Source organism: Drosophila simulans, chromosome 3R, assembly GCF_016746395.2.
Source record: "Drosophila simulans strain w501 chromosome 3R, Prin_Dsim_3.1, whole genome shotgun sequence".
Taxonomy (NCBI): Eukaryota; Metazoa; Arthropoda; class Insecta; order Diptera; family Drosophilidae; genus Drosophila; species Drosophila simulans.
The window spans coordinates 11,489,919-11,497,079 of record NC_052523.2 but is presented as its reverse complement, the minus strand read 5'-3'; the positions used below and the strand labels follow the sequence as shown (position 1 = coordinate 11,497,079).

The 7,161-nt window shown below is 39.1% G+C and overlaps 1 protein-coding gene across 3 annotated transcripts; it reads right to left on the bottom strand.

Moving 5' to 3' along the window:
• Window positions 1-166: 166 nt before the first annotated feature.
• On the bottom strand, window positions 167-6,931 carry LOC6728065 (progestin and adipoQ receptor family member 3). 3 transcript variants are annotated; one of them, XM_016176722.3, is made up of 6 exons: window positions 6,786-6,931; window positions 5,920-6,038; window positions 2,639-2,776; window positions 1,447-1,554; window positions 883-1,356; window positions 167-813 (listed from the first exon to the last, which is right to left on the bottom strand). In XM_016176722.3, the coding sequence occupies exons 2-6, from the start codon at window positions 6,022-6,024 to the stop codon at window positions 583-585; spliced, it is 1,056 nt and encodes a 351-aa protein (XP_016034685.1). In that variant the 5' UTR covers window positions 6,025-6,038; window positions 6,786-6,931; the 3' UTR covers window positions 167-582. The 3 variants fall into 3 exon arrangements, with proteins under 3 accessions (XP_016034685.1, XP_016034683.1, XP_016034684.1); XM_016176720.3 differs by having other exon boundaries at window positions 6,790-6,919; XM_016176721.3 differs by lacking the exons at window positions 5,920-6,038; window positions 6,786-6,931 and adding an exon at window positions 4,238-4,524.
• Between the last annotated feature and the right edge of the window lie 230 nt (window positions 6,932-7,161).

The window sequence follows — 7,161 nt, the reverse complement described above, 5'->3', positions numbered from 1 at the left end:
CCCTGTTACCAATTAATGTTATCTCAATGTTAGCATATCAAACCGTTACATTTTAAAAACAATTTTCGAAAGATTGGTAATTTCATTTCGAAATCGAAATGTATCTCAACTATAGATAGACAGACTGGGTTTTCGAGGCATAACTTCAATAAAACCACCATTTCGCTTGCTTTGTACGTTTGATATTGTATTTGCATTTTATGAATTTGTAAAAATTGAGTCAACAAGACTAACACAGCTTCAGCTCAAGACACATGCAACTTCATAGACATTGTATAATTGTATTTATATTAAAAGGAAATCAATTAGGATATAAAGAGAGAAACCTTTCTGCCGCTTATGCGATGCCAACTATCTGGATCTGGATTGTCTAACACGAAACCCTAACTAATTGGTAAATTACACATAAATTAATCATATCGGTCAACAACTACAACTAAATATTAGTTATTAGCGGATAAAGAGCGCCCCATAAACTATTTACACTAAGCTTTAGTCTACTAGAGTCCCGGGTTCCGATTTCGCATCCATCTCCGCTCCTCGGATCTTGGATCTCAACTCAGATGTTCGGATCTTCAAGTTCTAGGAGAGAACCGGTGCAGTGCATCCGTTATTCAGGCGGTACTCGGCATAGACCAGTCCGGTGTTGTGCCAGTGGTAGAAGGCGGCCACGATGATCAGGTGCCACCAGTTGTGCGAATGCCCAACGAAGTCCACCTTGCCGGTGAACCAGCGCTCCGGGATCTTGGCCGCATAGAAAACGAAGGCGACGAGGCAGAGCAAGTACATGACCACGATGCGGGGCACCATCAGCTGCAAAGCAAAGTAATGATTGATGGATTAGCAAATGACAAGATGCCACAAACTTCCACTGATGCCTACCCTGACTAGCTCGTTCTCCAGACCGCCCATGGCCACCGCCCAGTGGCCCAGAGGAATGATTCCATAGGCGGACCAGAGCAGCAACACCGCCACCTTGCCGTTCATGGACACATTCAAGCGGGGTATCTGCACGGCAATGGCCAGTGCGAACATGCCCAGTGCAATCGTGGAGTACAGGGTGCGCAGGAAGGTGTGGCACCAGAAGGCATAGTACATGCCACTGATGTAGATGGCCACCAGCGACAGCGAGATGCCCAGGAAGTCAACGGACAGAAAGAGCTCGTAGTGCTCCTCCGACTTGCAGGAGAAGATGTGGTATATGGAGGACATCAGCATGCACAGACAGAAGCAGACCAGCAGGCAGACCACCAGCACCTGGTCGCTCAGGGAGGCGTGGAGACGCAGGAACTGCAGATCGAAGATGGTCAGCCCAATGAACAGGATGCAACCGGCCAGATGGCTCCAGATGTTGATCTATGAAAAATAAATAAATAATAATGTAAAAATAAGGATCTAAATTAAGGAAAACTAGCTCCAATTGGAATCCTAGTGTGGCAATCTTACCGTCTCATTGGTCCACCAGAAAATGCTCTGCAGGCACATTTTTGTGGAAGGTAGGAAGGTGCGGTATCCGCGGCGGATGTACGGGTTGAACTTCAGGTGACTGGGGGCCTGTATCGAAGGTACAAGTGAATAAACATTCCAAATAAATACAAAATTTTCCAAGCCGATAAGACATGCAAATCGCATGCGTGTAGCATTGAAAATAAAATAAAAACCAAATAGACAAAATGACAAAATAAAATAGAAACAACCGAAATAATTGGAGGATCTGGCACCCGCCGTATGCGAAAAAAAAAAAAAATTAAAAGCTTTCCACTTGCTTCAATTGAAAGAAAATAAAACTAATTAATCCAATTTGTGTTGTTAGCAAACTTGTATGGGAATTGATTAAATGCCAAATACTGTGCACATTGTTTATTTTCTTTGAATTTAACTAGCTATTTTAGAGGCTGTTTTAGTATGAATACTATTATAAAAAATCTATTTATTTAGCTTAAAAAGTACTGCACTTATGTATTATTAGCTTAATAGTATAGATACTATTATAAAAAATCTATTATTTTTGCTTAAAAAGTACTGCACTACACTTATGTATTATTAGCTTAATTGATGCCTTTCAATCGGAAGCAATAATTATTTCAAGCCCAGTTTAAAATCGAGTGTTTAACTTGGTCAAAAGTAAGCATGGTCCGAAAAACCCAAGAAATTCGATTCGGGAGTTACCTTGGGGATTTTCACAGACATATTTATGTAACTTGCATACACCCAAAGAAAACAACAGTAGCTTCTTTTTTATTTGCCACCGCTATTTAAATATTTAATGCCAGCGAGCACAGAGCTTTTTATTTGTTGCTGGTCGCGACCTTGATTCAGTTGGCATTTGGTGGGCTTGTTCGTTGTCTAATTGTATTATTTGGCAATTGCTGCCAACTCGACCGCCATGGCGGATTTCACATATTTTGGCGTTTTGGCCATTTTACAACGATCGCTTAATAATGCTTTTCTGGCCATTCGTATGACGATAACAATTGGCCAAAATCAGTGTTAAAGCCATGTAAAATGCAATGAATGTGTCCCTGATTCTGACGTCTTTTGTCAATTCGCCAAACACCATTTTGCGATCAATTAGAATTCAGTGCGCGACAATTGGCGCCAAATTGACCCCCCAAAAGATCGCGTGGGGTTAACTCACATCATCGAAATTGCACAGCCATTTGAATTTGGACAACTTCTCGTCGTAGTTGGGTCCATGCCCCAGAATATTGGGCTCCTCGTTGGACGGAAATTGATGCGCTGCGTCCGCCGCATCCGCAACCAGTTGGCCATCAAGCTGCGAAAAGAGATTTAAGAATTGGTATTAGTTAAAATTTAAAAAAAAAAAAACCTTATCGATTAGCGGCAGCTCGAAAACTAATTTGAATTGAGGACAAGAAGAATGCTCAAGATCTAAACTCATATTCTTCCGCCTTAGAAAACAGACGTTGGCAACTGGCGGTTTTGTTTCTCTGCACATTTATGTATATTTTTAGCCAATAGAGCAACTGCAGTCGAAAATTGATTTGTTTGCTGATTTTATTATTATCTTTTCTGCGGTTTCTGCTATTTTATGCGTTGTTGTTGTTGTTGTTTTCGTCTGGGGTTTTCAGTTTCGTGTGTAAATAACCAACCAACCAGCATTGCAAAAATGTAATCAAAACATCACTACTATTAGTGCCTCTAGCAAACTGAGAAAGGGGGCTTGACTCTAATTTGTTTATACAGCTTCTAAATCTAATGCATAACAACAAAAAACAACAACAACAAGTGTGGGAGGGCAAGTGCAAGTGCATAAGCAAAAGTATCTTATCCAACGCGATGACGTTTTGTTTACAATTTGCATTGTTTTTTTGCATTCCGCTTTAAAGGAAATTCATGTGCAGTAAGTGTTGAGCCCATAAATGCATCAGTAAGTATACAAATATATGCATTTTTCAATGAAAATTAAATGTAACCCTTAATTAAAACCAAATACAGGAACATTTGAATGCCCAATTTCAATTCTTCTGTGCAACCAACAATTTGCTAGCTACTTAAATGCTTATTAAAAATCAATGATGTCAAAATGTAACTACTTCACTTTTTAAAATTTACTCATGATCTAATAGTCACTAAAAGGCAAAATAGCTTTCGCTACCTATTTGTAAATAATGTTACTAGTAAGTGCTTTGTGGTTTACTCTGTCGCAATTATCAAATATTTATTTGACACTAAGGCGCGTATGGAAATATGGTAAATTTAAGCAAAAAATATGGAAATCTTTCAATAATTAAGCCATATATATCTTGGGCATTGAGCCAAAATATCTTCATGAAATAAAGAACTTCCGTTATTTAACCTAGACACTCGTTAAGAAAAAAATTTTGTATTATAACATTTATTGTTGTAAATTCAACCTCCAAAATAGTACATAAATCAAACAATGAAGTAATAAGTTATTTAGGTAAAATGAGTTTGAATAAAACTAAATAAGACTAACAAAAGTTAGAAAAAATAATTTTACAAAATATATTATACACCAGCACGTCAACTTGACATTGTGGCTTGTTAAATATTTTCCAGCAAATGCACTTCACGAAAATGTTGTAGATTCCAGAAGATAAACACGGTAATTGTCGGCAAATAGAAAATAAAATGGAATGCCATCGATAAACAGGATGTGAAATTCATTAATTGACCATTGACGTAGTTTAGCCAATTGTTTGTTCTACTGAATTGAAAACCTCCAATTTGTAGAGTTTGAACCGCAGCTTACATCTTTCTTTTTACTGCCGCGCATAGTGCACTTCAACTCGGTTGTAGTTGTTGTAGTAACAATTGTAGTTTCCATTTTAAACAGACACTTTTAACTAGTTTAAAGTTGAATTTAGTTGTTAATATTAATTCGCAGAAAACTATTATTTTATTTCAACACACAAAAGCCAGCAAAGTGGGCATTCCAAAACAACGTTTTCTAAGTTGTTTTTTCGCAACTCCTTGGAGAGATTTTCAACTGAGCGCGGAATTTTTAAAGTGAACCGTTGCGATCGCCAACTTGCTGGCAACTGAAAACCCCCCGATATCCAATGTGGCCAATGGTGTGAATCGAAAAAGCTCGCCGAAAAGCTTTCTATATTTTCGCAGCAGCCAAAAGAGACGATTGCACTATCAGTTTTATTTTATCGAGTCGCAAATGCTGAGCAATCTTTTTGCCAGAGGTTTTCAGATTTTTCAACGGGCAGTTATGCTGAAATTATGCGAAATTTCGTGGCCAATAAGCTTTCGCTTCTTGTGCAAGCAGCCTGTTTTGGTCAAGTCAGGTTGATTATTGAATACACTGAGAAACATCGGCCTGCACTTCTATCCAAGTGAGCTTATAGCTTCGAACTAACATAAGAAAAATAAATAAATAATTTAAAATATATGAATCTACATATATTCTACTTTTTTCAGAAGCTAGTAAAATATTCAATCGAAAAATCAGCAAAACTTATTATTATGCATTCAATATTTTTTTAAATAAATTATTTGTTAAGTGTATATTTTCCTAAAAAAAAGTTGTGCCTTTCTCAACACTTTTTTTTGTCGCAGACAAGCCCCCGTATTATATAACCAATCGAGCTGATGATCGATCCAGCATTGAGAACCCTTTTGTAAACACCAGTTGCACCACATGAAAAGCTGATGCCAATTCGCAATAATTGTTTACACGATCCCAATACACACGGATATGGATGCATGATGGGCTTTTATCGCTGACGGGAGACGTAAATAAAAGACGAAAAACAAATCTGAAATCTGAGCCCAATAACCAGTTTCAACTTTCGACGAATTTCAGGAATTCCGCGTGTGGAGTTTCGCAATTCCCATGTTTATACCCTTACATACCTACGCACATATGTGTAAACATAATGCATAACAAGATATCGGTGTGGCAAGCTCTAATCGGTTACAAATAACGCCGACTCGACTTGACCTTGGCTCCATTCGTGGCGATCTGCTGGGCTAATGCCCTTGGGCTGCGTTGAAAATCGCGCACTCTGACACTTTGTGTAAGGTTATCTCTCCAAACTCTTGGCTCGTCTTTTCGAATGACAAATCAGTTTTGGGAACTGATTGCATGTGCCGCGATGCACGTGCCGTTTTCAAGTCGCCGAGAACAGGAGCGGATCTGATACGATCGGTTTCCGGGTCCATTAGATGCATCATTACAATCATACATTTTTCGAAATTTTTAAAAAAGTTCATAAGTTTAACTTTAATACTTCCCACATTTTGAAGTTTATAGTCAAAATAAGTACTTATATAATGTACAAAAAACAAATTGCATCACTTTTGCTCAAATTAAATATTTATATATAGGTAAGCCCCCGATAAGATTGAACCGCCCCCGTCTGAGCTTAATCCATTCAAAATCTTTGTTGAGGAATGCATTGTAAACAGGAATATTCCACTCACCAAGCAGCTGTCGTCACAATCCTGTCCAGATTTTCGCAAGTAGCAGGAGGACGAGTCCAGCGACAGTTCTGGTTCCTCGAGGATCTCACGGGGACGGGGACTCATGGCGAATCGGGAGCCTGGTAAGGTATTCACAGAAATACAGCTCGTTTAGAGATCGAGTGTCCGGGTAAACATGTAAACATATACATAAGCTGCGATCGCCAGTTGGTGACCGGCTGTTATCAACGCCCGGCTCCCATTTCGCAGAAGAGTGCGAAAATCGAGACGAGCTGCCTAACAAAAGACAACTTGAGTGGTGCCAAGTGGGGAGCGCAGCCATGTTGCCATGTTGGAGCCAACAAAGACAGCGAGCTTCTCTCTCCGCGTAGCCTCTCTTTTCGCACTTGGACTTTCTTCGGAGCTTAATCGATTAGAGGCCGAAGAAGCCTCCTCTACAAGGGTCTTCAAAATGGTATATTTTTGATTGAGGTCTTTTTAATTAACACTAAAAGATATAGTGACCCTATCGCTAGTAATTTCAAGAAAAAAATAACAGATTATTTTCTCAGATAAAAATAGTTTTCGAATAAGATTGCTCTGCAATAAAAGTGGTGCATTGATCACATGAAATACATATATGCATATAATGAATACAAATTATTTAGCTTGCTTCGTTTCCACGACTGCAATTTCGAGTTTATTTCTTTTACAGCACAGTTCGGCACACGAATTTCTCTCACAAAACCGTTTGCATAACCAAAATTTCTAAAAGTTTTCCAGGTCACTTGTTTCGTAGGCAGCTTTCGCAGCACGTGTCTCGGCGAATGCAGTTGTTAATTGACATTCCAAAGGGTCCAGATAACCTTCAATTGATTTTGATTTACTTGCTCTAACTAGGCCACACACGGAACAGGGATTGAAATTTCACTGCGAGCTGCAAAGTTCTGGCGATCACCTCCACCTCTCGCAACGCGGCAAAATATCAACTGAATATTTTCAGACCTCGAGTGTGTTATTTGCGTTGGAAGAAAGAGTAGCGAATCGCAGCGAAGAGAAGAAAGAGCAGAAGACAGACCGAAAGCTCGCTCCGAAGCTTTGGCGACGCGAGCATGATTCTTCTCATATATAGTATTTGAATTGATTAAATGCTAATTTAGCATGCTGTGGTCGTTGCCGCCATCGGAGATCATACACTGAAACTTGAAAAGCGTACCTGAAAATTAATTCTACTTAAAAAAAGGCATTTCTATATATATACAG

Bases quoted from the DNA above. Each gene is read 5' to 3' on its own strand.
- LOC6728065 (XM_016176722.3), bottom strand. From the start codon at position 6,024: ATGAGTCCCCGTCCCCGTGAGATCCTCGAGGAACCAGAACTGTCGCTG. The intron at 2,777-5,919 runs GTGAGTGGAATA...CTCTTTTCGCAG, and splicing joins ATTGTGACGACAGCTGCTTG to CTTGATGGCCAACTGGTTGC. The intron at 1,555-2,638 runs GTGAGTTAACCC...CCTTCGATACAG, and splicing joins GGCTGTGCAATTTCGATGAT to GCCCCCAGTCACCTGAAGTT.